The sequence below is a fragment of the Anopheles arabiensis genome, chromosome X (genome assembly GCF_016920715.1).
Source record: "Anopheles arabiensis isolate DONGOLA chromosome X, AaraD3, whole genome shotgun sequence".
NCBI classification, from domain to species: domain Eukaryota; kingdom Metazoa; phylum Arthropoda; class Insecta; order Diptera; family Culicidae; genus Anopheles; species Anopheles arabiensis.
Genome location: NC_053519.1, coordinates 20707420 through 20727703, shown reverse-complemented (window position 1 = coordinate 20727703; position 20284 = coordinate 20707420). Strand labels below are relative to the sequence as shown.

Here is a 20284-nt window from a genome sequence, read left to right as displayed (position 1 = left end):
GCTCAACCAATGTGGCCCATGCCACCATCGTTCACAGGATTGCAATTTGTCTGGTAGTAGACCTCGCGATGCATCGTCTGCTGGGTTGTCTACACCAGGAACATGCCTCCAGCACTTGATCCGGGTTTCTCCTTGAATTTGTGCCACTGAGGCTTCCACTGAGAAGCATCCGCGAAAATGTGTAGCTGCACGTTTGTTGCTTGCCGAATTGAAGTGTAACGCGGAATGCGCACTTCCCGAAGTGAATGCAGCTTGGAATGAAATGCCGTCCATTCCTTTTGGAGATGTGATGGTAGCTCACGATCCCAATCCCACGGCTTCCCGTTTTCCTGCAATTTCCACAGCTGTTGCATAAAGAGCTTAGCGATGATAATGGTTGGACTAAGCAAGCCCAGCGAGTCAAAGATTTTGGCGATGTAGGACAAAGCTAGCCTCTTTGTCAACATCGTCGCAGCAGTTGGTAGATCGATCCGATATCGCAGCATATCAACTGCTGGCTCCCAAACCAGACCAAGCGTCGATACAAATTGGGGATCTTGCCATTCATGAGTAGGAAGGATGGCAAGGTCTTCTGAAGGAATGCCGATTAGTGCTTCGGGTACGTTCGAGACCCACTTCTTCAACACGAATCCAGCCTGCTTGAGCATCTCGGAAATCTGCCTTTGCATTTGAATTGCATCTGCCAACTCGTCTGTTCCCGTTAGCAGGTCATCCACAAAAAAATCTTGCAATACAGGATCCACTGCTCGGGGGTTTTGCATCTTGTGATCGAGAGCGATCTGCTTTAGCGTCCTTGTTGCTAGGAAGGGTGCGCAAGACGTGCCATATGTTACCGTTTGTAGTTGGAACGTCTGAATCGGCTCTGCGGTGTTTCCTCTATACCGAATGCGCAGGTAATCAGTGTCGCGAGAATCGTGGAGAATTTGGCGATACATTTTCTCAACGTCTGCTGAGAGTGCGACTGCGTGAGACCGGAAACGAACGATGATGGTGAACAGATCGTCTTGGATCACCGGCCCAACCAGGAGTTTGTCGTTCAAGGAGTAGCCAGAAGCTGTCTTGCACGACGCGTCAAAGACTACCCTGACCTTGGTGGTTGTGCTCGATTCCTTAAGCACCGCGTGATGAGGGAGATAGTAGTGTTCACACGAATCGTCCACCGGCTCGGTGAGTTGTTTCATTTCATTTCATTTCATTTCATTTCATTTATTTAATACAATATCCGCCATCAAGGCTAAATATAATAGACTTAAAACTAATTTAATACTAACAAATAAACAAAATAATTCATGAAAAACTAAGCCTAACTAACCTAGTCTTGACCTAGCAAAAAAGAAAAGAAAAAAAACAAGAGTAGTGCGTAGAGACTATCATAAACTTAACAAAAAAAAAATAAGAGAGTAATAGAAAACTAAGGAGAATAATTAAAGGGAATTTGAAGAAAAAATACGGTTACGGAAAGAGTTAAGAGAGGAGTCGAAATCAAAGAGATAGTAAAAGTGGTTAAACAACCTGCAACAGGACAGAAGATGGTCGTTGAAAGTATAAAGAGTATGACGTGTTTCAATTGACAGAGGATCACGTGGACGAAGAGAACGAGAGGGAACATACAGCGAGATGGACGAGAGTAAATCAGGAGCATCAGTAGCAGAAAGTAATAAGCCACCAATAAAACAAGCCTGAAACACTTGGCGGCGGAAGCTTAAGGAGTGAAGATTGAATAACTGCAATCGCGTTTCATAGGGAGGTAGTGAGGTAGCACCGAACAAACGACGAAAAGCAATCCTGGTAAAGAGGCGCTGAATGCTTTCAATTCTCGAACAGCCATCAATAGTGGGAGGATTCCAGATGATACTAGCATATTCAAGAAGAGGCCTTACCAGAGCACAATAAAGGTTGCTTAGGCAGCTTTGATCTCTAAAAATAGAGGTAAAACGTAAGATAAACCCAAGGGTTCGATTTGCTTTTAGTAGCACCTCATCAAGCTGCAGTTTAAAGTTAAGACGACTGTCGAGTATAATACCAAGGTCACGGATGGACAAAACACGAGAGAGAGACGAGTTAGAGAGAGTATAATTAAATGAAATAGGAGAAAGAGAGTGAGAGAAAGAAATAACAGAACATTTTTCGGGACACAGGCGAAGTAAATTGGATGAACACCAATGAGCAAATGCATTGAGGTAATGCTGAAGTCTCAGACAATCAGAAGAAGAAGACACAGGTAAAAAGATTTTGATATCATCCGCATAAAGGAGATGACCATCAGGAGGTAAAACATTACAAACATCATTGATGAACAAAGAAAACAGAAGTGGACTTAGCACACAACCCTGAGGGACACCTGACGTACAAAAAAACTCCTCAGATAAGTACGACCCGGTTTTAACCCTGCATGATCGATTACTTAAATATGAGGACAGCCAGCTAATAATGCCATCACCAAAACCAAGTTTAGACAATTTAGCTAATAATAAATAGTGAGGTAAACTATCAAAAGCAGCATGAAAGTCGGTGTATATTGCATCAAGTTGGGTACCGGCCTCAAAAGATCTAAAAATATTGGAAATAAAAGACATGAGATTAGTTGAAGTAGACCTACCAGGCATAAACCCATGCTGTTTAGGGCTAATAGCTGAACTACAACTATGAAGTATGGTTGGAAGGATACATAGCTCAAAAGTTTTGGCTGTGGCGCAAGTTTGGGTTATCCCACGATAATTAGAAACAATGCTATGGCATCCCTTTTTGTGTACCGGTAAAAGCCAACAGGATTTGCAAAGAGCAGGAAAAGCCCCAAGAGAAAGTGAATGGTTGAAAATTTTAGCAAGATGTGGAGCAAGCACGTCCTTACAGTTTATTAAAACAGTGGCAGGAATGCCATCTGGACCAGGAGTAAAAGAACGTTTCAACCCAAATAACACCTGTACAACTGTTTCAGAGCTAACCAAAATATCGGAGAGATTAATTAAGGTCTCAGGCGTGTAGAGTAGCCCACCCTCAATAAGGTTAGGGTCACTAACCGGTGGCTCAAACATTTGGGAAAAATGGGCAGAGAATAGCTCACAGATCTCAACAGGCGTAGAGGCAGTTCGAGAATCAAGTACCATTTCATTAGGTAACGTATTGCACCCTCTTCGAATCCTAACAAATTGCCAGAAGTATGCTGGATCAGAACGGAAACGCGATTGCAGTCTACTCGAATAGGCCTCAAAACGAGCCCTGTTGTATAGTCGATGCGCAGAGGCAGCGTACTTAAATAAACGAAAGTTGAATGCAGATCGGTTCAGACGATACCTCCTAAGATATTTCATTCTATCCTTTTTCAGGTTGCGAAGAGTACGATTGGACCAGGGAGGATTAGGAGGGGAACGAAAAATAGGTGTACATGAAAGGAGTGCAGAGGTTAACAAAGCATTAAACGATTGGACAGCCTCGTCGACCGATGTACATTGATAAAAAAAAGACCAGTCGGAACGAGATAGAATTGAATTAAGTTTACGATAGTCTGTGAGCCGAAAATTATAACGAACACTCAATGAATTAGGAGCAGAAGGTAATACATTCATAACCCTACTAGCCCTAAATAAAGAAGACGGTAACGCAATTTATAGAGCAGGATGATGGGCATCCTGGGGCAGGAGCAGTGACGAAGCAGGATACACAGAACAACAAGCAGCTGCAGCAGAGTTGGAGAGCACCAGGTCCAAATAATGATTTAAATGGTTATGCACCCCGTTCAGCTGATAGAGTTCATGCAGGTTTAACATATCCAAAAAGCAGGAACTGGATGTATTCGAAGAAATATGTGGCACATAATGTCTTATAGCTGAAGATGAATCTGGCCTTACTGCGGTAGAAAGCGACCACTCTAACGCAGGTTGATCGAAGTCACCCAGAAGGATAAGATGATCATTCAGTTTCATTTGCATGTATGCATCACTGATGAAAGCAGAAAGGGATTCCAAATAGTTGCGGTCGCTGCTCAAATACGGTGGCACATAAACAATCCCCACATAAAGACGAAACTTAGAAAAAGAAACACGTATACATAAAGCTTCAAGCGTGGGCTGATTAATGTTAAGTGCCACAGAAGGATATCGAACGGAACATGCAAGTAGCACACCACCCCCACGCGAACGTTCGTTGTTTAACCTGCTTCGATCACAGCGGTATATGTTGTAGGCATCACTATCAAGGACCATGTTGGATGGAATCGATTCATTTAACCAGGTTTCAGTAAGGGCAAGCATTTCAAACCCTGATTCATTCGCAGAAAGGCGCAATTCATTGTATTTGGTGCGAAGGCCTCGAACATTTTGGTAATATATCACGAATGGGTCTATTAATTGTGACCTATCCGTTTGGCAGACGGGCTGATCTGTGGTGAGCGGTTCTTGTTGCTGAGATTGGATTGTGATTGAAGCCCCACCCCCGGTGATAACTGAGGCGGTGTGGGAGGAAACTCCAGTTGAATAGCCTCTAGGATCTCGGTCATCTGGGATGGTGATAGAATCACGCGCTGTGGGGGTGGCGATCGATGTTCCAAAAAATGATCCGGATGAGCGGTAGTTTTTGGCACAGCTGAAGAGCAATTGTCACTATTTGTACGATGCGAAATAAGCTCAGAAGGGTCAAATCGAGCTCTTTCATGTACACGTTGCTTTGGTAGGCCACGAGCAACAAACTCCCGAACAGTAAGTGAAACTGGCCAAATAGTAGACTGCAGCGCAAGCTCCTTAAGAGATTTAGGAACACTCACTTTGAACGATATGAAGGACATCGAGTCCAAGTTCACACCCTTTTTCGTGAGACGGTAAACATTAATATCGTCCGTTGGTAGCACAGCTTTAAGCCACACACGCATATCATCAGCGGAGACATGCGATTTGATGTTCGTGAAGTATAACCATACTTTCTCGACTATGCCCGTGTTGGTGGTGTTTTGGTTCAAAACAGGATCAGAAGATGCTTGTGTATTTGTTCGATAGTTTCCAGCACTAACATCACTAGTCGGCTTAGTACGATGATTGTAGTGGTTACAGTTGTCAGAATCTTCCACAGTGTTGGTATCGTTCGCAGCTTGGATATCATCAGTGAGCTCCGTTGAGTTAGTAAATGTACGGCGAGCGGAAGCTGTTTTAGTCGTTCTGGATGTATTTGTGGCATTGAGCGACGATACATTAGTGGATGTGTGCGTTCGCGATGCGTTGCTAACAGACGGCTTAGCTAATATGGGTGCTAGCGCTCGCTTATCAACGAGAGCGGAAGCAAATCGCAAAAAAAGGAAGCAAATCGCTCTTGATAGCCGATCTAAGAGAAGAGAGAGATGAGTCAATTGTGGTGAGAATATCTGCTTTCACCAATTCGAGTAGGGCTGCTATCTCACTTGTGAGAAGTGAATTTGTGCCAATGCGAAACTCGTGACATGTTTTGCACAACCACAATAACTGATTATTACGCCCAAGCTCACGAGTAGAATCACGGGACAGCCCCGTGCAATGGGTGTGATGCTTGGAACCACAAACACCGGCACAGGACACCGAATTATCACTATCGGTGGGTGCATTGCAGGTTGAGCACTGCATAACGATGACTCAGCACAATCTGATGAGTGACAGGAGCAGAAACGAAGCCAAACACTTTCTCGGCAAAAATGTTGAATAAACAGAAGAACTCCAGTGCAGCTTTATATTAATCGAAGGCACGCACTAGCCAGTACGAACAACTCAGCAGCACCACTGTTGCAAATGTTGAAATTCCAGAAATAACACGGCAAAACAGCTTATAGTGCCCTAAGCGCTCATACTCCGACATGAATTTACTATACTCCTCCTTCATTGCAGGGTTAGACTTAAGCCGCCGTTCCACCGCTAGGAGACGACGATCAGCGATTGCTTTCGATTCTCCTAAAACGATATTCGTATTAGGAATTTGTGGTAAACGTACGACATACCTGCCAGATGGGTCTCTGGTTGTAGTAGAGATGAAATGACGTTCACACATGTCTTCCTCCAGAGATAGAGCGGGCTCGTCGAAGATGGTCTCGCTCTCCCAGAACCGCGTCAATATGGCTTCCAACGGACTGTCGCTCGTTGCCATATTACATACCCGATGTTGTTGAGACGAATGCGTAGTGTTTCCTGCTACCGCCCATCCAAACTGCGTTTCTACCAGCCATGGCAGACCCGAACCGAGAGATTGCTTACGTCCGGTATGCAACTCCCAGAACGTATCGCCACCGATGACCACATCGACCATGCCTGGGATGTGATACGTGGGGTCTGCTAGCGTTACATCCGGGATGTTCCACGTAGACACGTTGATTGGTGAGGTGGGAATGTCCGCCGAGGGTGTATCCAGGATCAGAAACTCCAATGGGGTGGTGAATTGAAGGTTCCTTGAACGAACGATCGCCGTGGTCGAACCCTTTATCTGCTGCCTTGAAGTTCCGATGCCAGACACTGATACATTAACTCTCGTTCGAGGTGTCATGAGCTTCCGAGCTAACGTATCCGAAATGAAGTTGGACATAGAGCCCGAATCCAGAAGCGCCCGTGCCTCATGCTTCTCTCCATAATCGTCTACGATGAACACAATAGCCGTCTCGAGAAACACCATATCATCATCTGATTGGGCTGACAAAGCGACTGTAGGTTGTTGTGGTGGTTGATGAAGCAGCGTATGATGCCGTTCCTTGCACGAACGGCAAGAATACTCGGATTTGCACGATCTCACTTGATGGGAACAACTGAGACAATTCCAGCACAAACCTTTTGACCGTGCGATTTCCCGCCGCTCCTGAGTATTTTTGGCTTAAAATACCGGGCAATTTCGAACCAGGTGATGATCTGCACACTGCAATGGACAGGTCACTTGTTGACTGGTCGATGAAACGGGAGTATTCCTTTGCACAGAAGCAGCGTTGGTTACCGACCGCCGTGGTGCGGTGGGCCGATGTGCCCCGGCCCCCTTGATCGGAGCCACAATCCGATCGCACGAGATACTCTGGCTCGATTTTAGGATTCGAATTCGGTCTTGCAGGAATTCGATCAACTCGCTGTACTTGTCCTTCTTCTTATGCACAGAATGCCTTTCCCACGCCAGAATGGTCTCATTGTCCAGCTTCATCAGCAACATGTTGGACAAAGGCGTGTCCCATGAGTCGACAGGTTCATGCAGCTTCTGCAACCCATTCACATATCGCACGAATTCATCTACCAACGACGTCAAGCCATCGACACTTTCTGTTGCAATCGCAGGTAGGAAATGTAGCCGTCGCCAGTACTCGCGAATGAGCATCCGTGAGTTGTCGTATCGCTTAAGCAGCGCAGCCCAGGTAACAGAATAGTTTTCCGTGGTCAGAGTAACATGTTCGAAGGGAACCGCAGCGTCACCTTTCAGGGACGAAAGTAAGTACTGCAGTTTTGCAATTGGCGGCAGCTCGACACTTGCGTCAATCATCGCGACAAAGCGATCGCGGAATGACAACCACTTTGTCGAATCACCGTCGAACGTTGGTAATTCGATTTTGGGAAAACGAATGTTTGATGTATTTGGCCGTCCAAACGCTAGGGTTGAGTTTGCCAATAGGGAGTCGTTGAGCGAATTGGCTTCCTTCCGCTGGTTTTCTCTAAGGAACGATTTTAGCCGCCGACAGCGCTCTTCCATATCAATCCTGTCAGTAATACAGGCTTGAATCGCCTCACTGGTGTCGTCATACTCTTCCAGCTTTGCCACCGCGGCAAAAAAGTCCTGTCTGTGTTGCTCCAAACTTTCCATAACCTCCGGGATTTCACCTACATTTTCGGGTTTGAAGTTCTGCTTAAAGCGCTCCAGCGCCTTAATGTTTTCCACTGCGACGAGTTTTTTGTGCTGAGCAGATTTTATCTTCTTGTCCATTTCCACTCACACTCACTTTACGAGAAACCGAACCGAAACAAATTTACGTGGCGCGAAATTTAAAAATGCGATGGCGATCGATCGTTGGCCGTTGCCCCTGATGCAGGGCGATTTGCGATGGCGGTAAACGACGACGATGAAGCAGCACACTTGCTGCTCTTGATGCAGAGGGAATTCCCGAGCTCTTGATGCAGAGCGATGAATAGAACTCCGTAATCACAATCCGGTTCGAAGGACCAATAAATGTGATAAATTATCACTAAAAAAGCTGGTTGTGATATACGGATTACCGAAAACCGAGGAGAATTGATAAACCGTTGTGTCCTTTGCGCCAATCAATTTGCTACTGTTTATTCACTTGTCATTTTTATTTACATAGTTCATTCATAGTTCATTTCATCCTAATCCGTAACTGATCTAATTTAATTGAAACATTTCACCATTTGACACAATTCATGAAAACTTGCAAGTTCAATTATTCCAATTTTCTAACTAGCTAAAATTCAATTTAATTCAATTTCCAACAGTTGATATTGTTATTATTGATGTTTGTTGTTCTTTTGGCGACAAGCGAGATAGCAGGTGAAGTGTTTGTAGCACTGACCAACTCGGAGAATAATCTCTTCGCTGGTAAAACTCTGCGCAATTTGGCAGGAGGGTGACTGCCCTGTGGTGTTCTCTTCTGCGATTCATTAAGCTGCGATAGACCAGTACGAATTTCTTTTGCTAGAGGTTCAAGTGCAGATTTGAGACTATTGGCGACGGCATCCATTGTTGTTTGTATGCTCAACTGGGCCAAAGCTTGTTTGATGTATTTAGTGCGAGGATTAATAATCACATTGTTGCACGCTAGGCAACACCAGTGGAGTTGTTGGTATTCGTTGGTTAGCTTCAGTGCATTCTCAGGAATGCGCGAATAGCGGATGTGGAACGGTGAGTTGCAAATATAACAGCTAATCAGGTCTTCGGTGATCTCGGTTGCGCAAGAGTTGCAAGTATGCTCCATTTTGAAAAGGAATTCACAGGTCGATGCCTTGACCGGTTAATAGACGCACTACGCGGGTGATGCGACCGACGAGCAATTGAAGAAGAACTAGCACAATTGCTAAAAGTATGTATAATACGTTGTGGGCAAGCTCACTACACAACTTTTTTACTTAGAGAAAACTGATTGTTTGTTAAAATAACCGAAAGACGGAAAATAAATCACGGAGCTATACGTAAACACGTCTGACTATGCCGATTTGACAGCTTGTTTTTGCAACTAACTGCAAATAATTGCACTACCGTGCATCAGAAATAGAATAAAAATGCTCTCTTTCATTTTGACCGCTAAGCGAACCAGACGTGAGTAAAAATCATTCCGCACATCCGTACATCCGAAGTAGCTAGTATTTGACACGCATAACCATATAACTGGTTACCCCGAACGCGAAAACCGAAAAAGTTTAGTTTCGATCGCAAAAATTACAATCGTGTAATGTATCGCCGCGAGTGTTCGACCGCGTACTCTTCTTCCGCGAAGCGCTATTGATTTTATACGGATCGAAAATATCCCGCACGTCGCGTTAACAAGTTTAGTGTTTCGCTATATAAGAATCGCGAGTGAAGGACAATGACCGACCCCGCACCAGCACCGGTGATGGTTGCCCCAGCGATGGCAGCCCAGCATTCGCCTGCAAAGCTACAGCCAACGCCTATTATCAGACAGCCAAAACTAGAAGAGGCAGAGATCGCGAGCTCATACGCCAAAATACGCATTCCCGAATTCGACTCCGAAGATGTGGAAACATGGTTCGTTTGCTTAGAAGCGGCATTTTACGTTAACAACGTTGCTTCCGATAAGCACACTGTTACGAACAGAGTTGAGCGGCACTGACAGTGTAGGATGGCTAGAGCTATGCCATAGGTTTGAGAGATCGGAAGCGTGAAATATTAGCGAAGGATAATCGGCCAAAACGATAGAAAAAGGTTTGATGGAAACGGAATGGCGGTAAACTGAAAGATTATAAATAGGAGCGAATGCTATACGAACGTTCTTTTCGGATCGAATCGTTTTGGTAAATAGATTTTAATTTTGGCGCTCGCCTCAAGCTGCCTAAAATAAGTCTACGACTTGCAGAAGTTTGAACGACATCCGAAAGCAGTTATAACATTCCAAAATTAAATCTGTAGTTGTGAAGAAACCCGTTGAGTATTTGTTTGTGAGTGCAGTTCAACGGAAAATGTTCGGTGTTACGTCCATCCAGCAGAAGGAAACCCGAGAGGTTGCTAGTTCGGTGGTGAGGCAGGAGAGTGGCCAAGTTGAAGCGGTCGTGCCGCGGAGCGACAAAGTCGTTGGTGGAATTGCGAGCGGAGGTTTTCCGACTGCGGAAGGGTTATCGAACACGGAAGCGAGCACGGCACAGCCGAACAGCCCACGGAACGAGGCGGATTTGCGATCACCGTTGCGCAACTCAATGGCGGAGTGCATTGCGACGCCAGAGGAGTCAGTTTGGTTGATTGAAGAGGAGTCAGGAGCAGAAGGTCATGTGACGGAAAAACGCACCGCCGTTCCTACGGCACACCATTCTCGGCGTGCCGAGATTTTAAGAAAGAGAGTTGAAGTGGAGAAGCAGCAGTTGAAGTTGAGACAGATGGAACTGGAGTTGATAGAGCTTGAAGATGCAGGCTACACAGAAGCCAGTGAGCGCGATGGCGCAGCGCAACGGGTTAAAGCAGAAGAATGGCTGTCCGCTACCGATCACTGCGGCGCAAACTCGGCTCCGAGTATGGTACCCCCTACTCCATGTTTCGCTAGCACCGCCAACACACCACGAATGTTATATCAGGATCATCCCCAGGTTCCTGACTATATTACCTGGAGAAAGTACCATGATGAGGCTCATAGAAGAACTTCCTTCCAAATGCCGCCGAGTTATCGCTCTAAAACTTACGCTGGCACCACCATATATTCAAGCGTTAACCTCACACAATCGCAAATTTCGGCCCGACAAGGTGCGGTTGGAAAAGAACTACCGGTATTCAGTGGTGCGGTGGAAGAGTGGCCGATGTTCATTCGGATGTTTGAGCGATCGACGGAGTTATGTGGTTTTTCGGAGGCAGAAAACTTACTACGGCTTCAGCGAGCATTGATCGGAGAGGCTAAAGAAAGTGTTGGACATTTGCTGCTATTGCCCGATGGGCTGAATGAAGTGATGGAAACGCTAGAGGTGCAGTTCGGTCGTCCCGACCAGATCATCGAAGCGACGGTTGAGAAAGTGAGAAGAATGCCGGCTCCAAATCCTGGTTGTTCAAGGTCCCTTGCGAAATTTGGGTTTTCTGTGCGAAATATGTGCGCGACAATAGAGGCTCTCAAATTACCCGAATATGCATGCGATGTTGCACTACTACGTGAGCTCGTTTCGAAACTACCATCGGAAGCCGCACTTGATTGGGCACGGTATAAACGGCAGCTGCGGTTTGTAAGTTTGTCAGAATTTGGGCACTGGATTAGTCAATTGGCACGCGACGCTAGCGACGCTATCGTAGACCCTCCTAGTCGTAACGCAAACGAGCAGCGGATTAGTACGGGAAGGCGGCAGCCATCTCAAGACTTTCGTGTACAAAATCATCAACCGTCTCGTCAGCCTCCTCGAATTCACAGACCAGCGATTTGCGCGCCTCAAACCACCTACTGGAACACACACATGGCACATACCCAATTCAACGATTCGATACGCCCAACACCAGGTTCACCGGGTGTAATAGTTCAGTGCTTGTTGTGCAAAGGAACGTGTGATAACTTATCCAACTGCAGCGCGTTTTTACAGTTTTCGGTGGGAGCACGGAGAGCGTTCGTTCACGCAAAGCAGCTATGCATTAAGTGCCTAAGTGCCCACCAGACGCCTTGTTTTGTAACTGCCGTTTGTGGAGTGGATGGGTGCGAAGCCAGTCATCATGCTCTTCTACACGACGGTGTACCGGCGCACGCACCCGCGCCATCAGTGGAACTTTGTAGCACGCATTCAGGCACCGAAGATCGAGTTTTACTGAAATATGTACCAATCAAAGTATACGGCCCTCGTGGTTCTGTCGACACTCATGCGCTTATAGACGACGGGTCGTCGTCAACGTTTATGGACAGTTCGCTTTTAAATGAGGTTGGATTGAGTGGTACTCCTGCCCCCATTTGTCTGCAATGGACTGGCGGAGTGACTCTACAGGAGAATGATTCGGTAAGGCTGAAGATCGTCATATCTGCAAGGAATGGAAACCGTAAATACGAGCTACAGAACACCAGAACGGTAAACAATCTAGCCTTACCTGAGCAGTCGTTGTTAGTACCTCAGTTGTCATCCAATTACGAGCATTTAAAGGGCCTGCCGATTGACTCGTACACTGCCGTTCAGCCACGAATTCTGATAGGAATCGACAATTGTCACGTAACCAGAACACTCAAAAGCGCTGAAAGAAGATGTAACGAACCCATCGCTTCAAAAACTCGGTTAGGTTGGGTTATTTATGGTCCTTGTCCAATCGCCAAAAATGTTCCAGGAACTACATATTTGAACTTCCATGTGTGCTTATGCGATGGAGTAAGTGAAGAGTTACTAAATACGGCGTTGAAGGAGTACTTCGCACTGGAAACTATCGGGGCTGAGAAGCCGGTCAAAGAGTGGCGTTGTAAGGAAGATGAAAGGGCGATTATGATATTAGAAAAGGAAACATCGCTTTGCAACAATCGATATGAAAGTGGATTGCTGTGGCGGTACGATAATATCAGTCTTCCATGCAACCGGGCTATGGCTTTGAGGCGCTACAACTGCTTAAAGAGGCGAATGCAACGAGATCCACTCTTGGCGAAGGCGGTTAGAGACACGATGAGAAGCTACGAAGAAAAGGGTTACATTCGGCGTATGACGAAAGACGAGGTATCTGTTCGAAAACCCAGAGACTGGTTCCTGCCCGTTTTCCCAGTAACTAACGCCAACAAACCGGGCAAGATTCGTCTAGTATTCAACGCCGCCGCCGCCGTCAGTGGAACAAGCCTAAATAGTGTACTTCTCACCGGGCCAGATCTTGCGACCAGTCTGTTAACCGTACTGTTCAAATTTCGAGAAAACAGCGTAGCCGTGGTTGGAGACATAAAAGAAATGTTCCATCAGGTGATGATAAAGGAAGATGATCAGCGGTCTCAGATGATTTTATGGGAAGGAGACACGCCCGATGAAGAGCCGATTCAATACGTGGTCAAGGTTATGACCTTTGGGGCTGCCTGCTCTCCTAGCACGGCGCAATACGTCAAGAATCGCAATGCCGACCGCTTTCAGTCGAAGTGGCCACGGGCGGTGGAGTGTATAAAGAGCGAGCACTATGTGGATGATATGCTCTTTAGTGTAGAAACGGAGGAAGAAGCGGTTTCGCTCGCTGAAGAAGTGCGGAAAATACATTCGATGGGAGGATTCGAGATTCGCAATTGGATCTCCAACTCAACGCGAGTAGCCAAGCACATGCAGGTAAAAGCTGAAACGGAGAAAAGTTTTATTATGGGAAGCGAAGCCGTAGCGGAAAAGGTGTTAGGAATGTGGTGGGACACTTCGAGTGATACCTTCAGCTTTCTCACGTACTCACGTGAGATTCGTAGTCTAAAACATCTAGCTGAGAAAGCTCATCCCTGGCGCAGCGGCGTGGAGAAGGATAGTCCGCTCTATAAACTGACACCCGTCATCGACGATCGTGGGCTGCTGTTAATGAACGGGCGTTTGGCCAACGCCAGTGACGTGAGCCCGCAAACGAGACGCCCAATCATATTGCCTCCAAACCATCGTGGTACGTTTCTATTAATCCATGAGCTTCATGATCGTTTCAGGCACTGCAATCACACGTCGGTTATTAACGAAGTCCGTTCTCGCTTCTGGATACCACGATTACTGAAAACGTACAAGAGTGTACGACAAGCCTGTCAGGTCTGCCGCATACGGGAGGCCAAGCCCGACCCCCCGATGATGGGAAATTTACCGGATCCCCGACTGGCCATGGGACAACGCGCATTTACGTACACTGGGATCGATTACTTCGGACCCATAAGCGTTTCAGTAGGACGACGTGTGGAGAAGCGGTGGGGCGTACTATTTACGTGTCTTACGGTCAGGGCGGTACACCTGGAAGTAGCGCACTCACTCACCACTGGATCGTGTATCGCCGCAATCCGACGGTTTATCGCCAGGCGCGGCATGCCGCGTGAAATAGTCAGCGACCGCGGGACAAACTTCGTGGGAGCAGCTCGCGAGTTGATGGAAGCGGTTGCCGAGGTTGACCACGAAGCGGTGATGGTGGAGTTCTGCAGCCCGGAGGTGAAGTGGACGTTTAACCCACCGGGATCGCCCCACTTCGGAGGATGCTGGGAGCGCTTGGTGCGTTCGGTGAAGAAGGTGCTTGGACAACTTAACCTTCCAATTCGGCCGACGGATGAGATACTCGAAACCGCGCTGGCCGAGATCGAACTAATCATCAATTCAAGGCCGCTGACGTACGTTCCAGTAGACGATGCGTCAGCCGCCCCCCTGACTCCAAACGACATTCTTCTGGGAAGCTCTGATGGAAGTAAACCGCCGATCTGGTACAGCGACACGTCGGATGCTGTGAGGTCGATGTGGAGATCGTCGCAACTCATAGCGGATGTTTTCTGGAAAAAATGGGTCTCTGAATACCTTCCGACTTTAGCGCGACGCACGAAATGGTTTAAGCCGGCGCGACCGATCCAGGAAGGCGATGTTGTAATCGTTGTTGATGAATGCTTACCGCGTAACTGTTGGCCTAAGGGACGAGTAGTATCCGTAGTTCGTGCAAAAGACGGGCAAGTTAGACAAGCCGTGGTGAGAACACAAAAGGGTTTTTATAAACGGCCAGCAACAAAATTAGCCGTATTAGACGTGAGAGGTGGGAAAACAGAAGTAGATTTTAGCCCCGGCGAGACAGAATAGTGGCGTGGTCGAGCACATGGTAGCAGCTGTCAGTGCGCATGAGAGGGAGTGAGACGCAAGAATTTGTTTACCTTGACGTCACACTGCGGAAGGGAATGTTACGAACAGAGTTGAGCGGCACTGACAGTGTAGGATGGCTAGAGCTATGCCATAGGTTTGAGAGATCGGAAGCGTGAAATATTAGCGAAGGATAATCGGCCAAAACGATAGAAAAAGGTTTGATGGAAACGGAATGGCGGTAAACTGAAAGATTATAAATAGGAGCGAATGCTATACGAACGTTCTTTTCGGATCGAATCTTTTGGTAAATAGATTTTAATTTTGGCGCTCGCCTCAAGCTGCCTAAAATAAGTCTACGGCTTGCAGAAGTTTGAACGACATCCGAAAGCAGTTATAACACACACGTTTAACGCAGTGATCGTTGCACTCGGTACCCCGTGCAAAATTTCAAATTTCCACGCCGCCATTGCAAAATGTAACAAGTCGACCTTGGCTGATAGATACTCTACCATAAAAAAATCGGTCATCGATTTTTTTCTGCCGTCGGAAAACCAACGGCTTACAAGCTTACTCTCGGGCGTTTCGCTAGGCGACCGGAAACCGAGTATGCTGCTTTCCGAGATGCGCAGAATGGGAGGAGAAGGATGTTCCGATAGCATCCTATCTAACATTTGGTTACGCACCTTGCCAACCGCCGTTCGTTCCATTATCGCTGCAATGCCATCCGCATCGCTTGACGATGAAGCCAGCGTAGCAGATAAAATCCTCGAAGCTCCTAGCAATGCCATTTGCTCCGTGAATGAGATCGATACTCCTGCCACAGCCTGCAGTTTAGAAGCCCGCATCGATGCAATCTCTCGCCGCCTAGATGAAGTCTTAACAGCTGATCGATATTCGTATGCAGATAGCAACACACATAGAAATTTTCAATCCAGACAGCGTCATCCGTCTAGCCAGCCATGGGGGCAACGAACTTCTTGCGCCATGCGATCACGCACACCATCATGCGCACCGCGCCGCTGGATCTTTTGGTTCCGCTATCGCCATGGAAACAAGACAGAGAAGTGTGAGAAGGAGCACTCTAACGACACAAACACTAAGTGTATTTTTTTCGACGAGCATCTGCCAGTTTACTCCCGAAAAAAGTAGTGCGTTTCTCTCTACACTCTCACACTCATCCTGGCCGAGACACTCTCATCAACCCAGCCGAGCAAGCCCCACGCTAAACACCACCAGCACCAGCATCAAGCTGAATCCCAGTAAGGCCGAAGTAATCGAGCGCATCTATGTGAACGACAGCAGAACCAACAATAGATTCCTGATCGACACCGGCGCCGAGATTTCCGTCATACCACCATCCGCCAAGGACATGAACCCGATGCCAGCCAGAAAACTCTTCGCTGCAAACGGCAGCTCAATCGGTACGTACGGCACAAAAAACCTAACCCTAGACATCGGTCTTAACCAATCATTTACATGGCCATTTTCAAAAGCTGATGTAGATTCGCATATTATCGGAGCCTTTCTAAAACACTTCGATCTACTCGTAGATATCAAACGCAACAAGCTAATTTAAAACAAAACACACATCACTAATACACTACCAGCACACGTATTCGCATGTAGTTCAAACGATAGCTTCTCGCACCTCTTAAACGAAAACAAAGATACAGGGTTTCGAATCATATAAGGGAATAGTTCAACCACTTAGGGGAATGTTGCAAATCGGTAGGGGAATGTTGCAAGCAAGCTGTGGATGTTTGCAATCACTTAGGGGAGTTTTGCAATCGATTAGGGCAGGGGTCTCCAAACTACGGCCCGCGGGCCGCATGCGGCCCTCAAGAGCTTATAATGCGGCCCACGATGACTTTTCCAGAGTTAATATAAATATTACGATATTATGACTTTTTCAAAAAGAATTGTATTTTTTACTTTTCTTAGACAAAAATCAAGCTTTGGTTACTCGAAGCTGTACAAGTAACGTTAGTATTTTGTTATCAAAACGAGATTTAAACGTTCAATCATTATTTAAAGGTAGCGTCAAATGGCCCTCAACATAGTTATTTTTGAACCAATGCGGCCCGCGAGCTGAAAAGTTTGGAGGCCCCTGACTTAGGGCAATGTTGCAAATCGGTAGGGGAATATTGCATGCACGCTGTGGATGTTTGCAATCACTTAGGGGAGTTTTGCGATCGATTAGGGGAATGTTGCAAGCGTACTGTGGAGCTGTCATCAGACTGTGGGTGCTGCTTTAAATACCTTAAAATATTTTCGTCAATCTTACTAACTTATCATGTTTAATTATGGCTCCGCAGCAGCATTTCTTTAGTTTATCATGTATACAGCAGAATCTCACACGAAAACAACTCAAAACGATGTTTTTAAAAAAACATCATCGGTATCAATTCGAAGCTTTTTACACCGGCACCCACCGTCTGATGACAGCTCCCCAGTACCCTTGCAACATTCCCCTAATCCAGGGGCCTCCAAACTTTTCAGTTTGCGGGCCGCATTGGTTCAAAAATAACTATGTTGAGGGCCATTTGACGCTACCTTTAAATGATGATTGAACGTTTAAATCTCGTATTTATAACAAAATACTAACGTTACTTGTACAGCTTCGAGTTACCAAAGCTTGATTTTTGTCTAAGAAAAGTAAAAAATACAATTCTATATGAAAAAGTCATAATAACGTAATATTTATATTAACTCTGGCAAAGTCACCGTGGGCCGCATTATAAGCTCTTGAGGGCCACATGCGGCCCGCGGGCCGTAGTTTGGAGACCCCTGCTATATAAGAATCAATAAAGCATTTTAAAGACCTTTTGGAAGCACGTGAATTTATCGTGTACACGGATCACAACCCGTAAACCACTGCATTTGATCAAAAACTCGAAAGAGCCAATCCCACGCAACAAAGAAGACTGATTTTCATCAGCGAGTACACCACCGATATAGGACACGTGGCCGGCAAACACAACCTAGTAGCAGATATGTTAAGTCGTATAGATAGCATAAACACGCTCATCGATTATAACCAATTAGCAGATGCACAACAAACCGATAGCGAACTACAGCATTTTTTTAATAACCCACCTGTTAAATATTAAAATAAATATTCACGGTCAATCCGATGGCACATTAGTGTTTTACAACAATCCCGATAGAGGACGCTATCGAAGTGGAGTAGTGTGGACAACTGCTGATAACGATCGGGCCAAGTCGTCCCGATTGCACGAAAATTTCCGCTTGCAGCAAAGGTTACGATCGTGAGCCATTCTTTCACGTACCCCCGAGCCAAGCGACTGAATTTTTAGCCTCAAACAATAAATTAACGTTGCTTAAAAAACCGCTTGTTTTACATATTTCGGGTGAAAGAAAGAATCCTGTTGATAACGTCTCAACACCACCGAAAACATCATCACTGATATTAAAATCACTTGCTATACAGAACTCTACCACATCTATTTTCTACGATATTTCCACTCAATACATCCGACCTTTCGTTTCCAAAGCGCACAGAAAACTGATCATCTCCAAACTGCACAGCTTATCGCATCCTGGTATTAGAGGAACAACACACCTGGTCTCGCAACGCTTTATATGGCCATCAGTTAGAAAGGAATGCAAAGCGTTCGTAGAGACGTATATTGAGTGCAAAAAAAAAAAACAAAATAATACGTCATAACAAGACACATACAGCCGCTATAGCCACACCGAACGCACGCTTCACACACGTACACATAGATTTAATCTGGCCACTACCACCATCAGAAGGAAACGCGTACTGCTTAACAATGATCGACAAATTTACGCGTTGGCTTGAAGTAATACCGATCCCCAACATCACCGCCGAAACTGTTGCACGTTCCGTTATTACAGGATGGATTTCGAGATTTGGTGTTCCCTCTAAAATAACCACCGATCTCGGGAGGCAGTTTGAATCGGAAATGTTTCGTTCATTGTCCGCAACGCTCGGATCGATCACCTTCGAACAACACCTTACCACCCCCAATCAAACGGCCAGATTGAAAGGATGCATCGACAGCTAAAAACCGCTATCCTTTGCCACAAAAACGCTCGTTGGACGGTAGCACTCCCAATAGTGCTGCTTGGTATGCGCTCCAGCATAAAAGAAGACATCGGTGCAACCAGTGCAGAACTCATCTATGGTACAACACTTCGATTACCTGGTAAATTTTTTGACGAACCATCGAAGTCACCTAATATCACGCTTGACTACATAGCAAATCTAAAAAATATAATGCCATCGTTGAAGCCGTCCCCCACATCGAACCACAACATGAAAGAAAAAGTATATGTACAAAAACATCTAAATTCCTGTTCCCATGTTTTTGTCCGCATCGACGCCGTGAAACCCGCTTTAACCCCTCCTTATGATGGTCCATTTAAAATACTAAAACGTAACAAGAAATCTTTCGTTTTAGATATCAGAGGCAGGAAAAGTCAAATTTCCATCGATCGTTTGAAGGCCGCATTCATGATGAATGATGAGTCTCCGATCCAAATCACCATCCCCGTTGATGAGGAAAACAATCTGCTCGCAAAACCGACCGACCCACTACCCAAGCGATTCAAAACGCTCGAAAGTAGTAAGGAAAGTAGAATAAGAAGTAGCCGTTCTACTTTTGTTGCTTAAAATCAGAAGAATGTAGAACCAGTGGCGTATTTAACGGTAAGCAAAGTAAGCAATTGCGGGGGCCCCCGTCAATGAGGGGCCCCGGAATGTTTAGTCCATTATCCATAACAGTTGATAGAATATGGCACTGTATTAGCAAGGAGGGCCCCGTGGGTGATGGACGTTGGGGCCCCGCGCTAGACAACCAAGCACCCCCCCCCCCCCGCCCGGCAGCAACAAAATTAAAGTTGAATGTTACATTTTTCAAGACGGATGCCAAGTACCCCCCGGTAATTATGTACAGAGGGCCTAAACAATTCTTACTGCTTGGGGCCTCCGACACTGTAAACCCGCTACTGTGTAGAACATGTGGGTTCCAGGAAAGAGCAAAAAAAATGAGTTCTCGAGAGTGTACAACACATACACGCGACGACTCACTCACACTTACGTTCTTGTTCTACGCCCCTCCCCCTTCTCACTCGCCCCACAGATATATTTTTAGATCATCACACTTCCATCGATGGCGGTCGATGTGACGATGTGTGTCGTCGTGTGTGTGTTGTCGATTCGGTCAGAAAAACTTTTTCTTCACATCAAATCTCTGACTTGGAGTGTTGGCGTTCCGATTGAACCATCGCGACTTTGATCAATGCGCGGTTAAAACGACCTTTTGTATTGTGTTGTACGTAGCGTGCGCGCCAAAATTTTAAGAGTGCGCGGAGAGTGAATGTGGTTTTTTGGGGGTGGGGGAATGAGCTACAGAGACAAATTTCGCTGCACA

The 20284-nt window shown here is 46.1% G+C and overlaps 2 protein-coding genes across 2 annotated transcripts; both read right to left on the bottom strand.

Annotated features, from left to right (window-relative positions):
- Nucleotides 1–297: 297 nt before the first annotated feature.
- LOC120905676 lies at nucleotides 298–6957 on the bottom strand. Its single transcript, XM_040316678.1, has 3 exons — nucleotides 5788–6957; nucleotides 512–1181; nucleotides 298–329 (listed from the first exon to the last, which is right to left on the bottom strand). The coding sequence occupies exons 1-3, from the start codon at nucleotides 6616–6618 to the stop codon at nucleotides 298–300; spliced, it is 1533 nt and encodes a 510-aa protein (XP_040172612.1). The 5' UTR covers nucleotides 6619–6957.
- Nucleotides 6814–7899, bottom strand: LOC120905675. The gene has a single exon (XM_040316677.1). It carries the CDS (start codon nucleotides 7897–7899, stop codon nucleotides 6814–6816), a length of 1086 nt encoding a protein of 361 aa, XP_040172611.1.
- Nucleotides 7900–20284: the final 12385 nt, after the last annotated feature.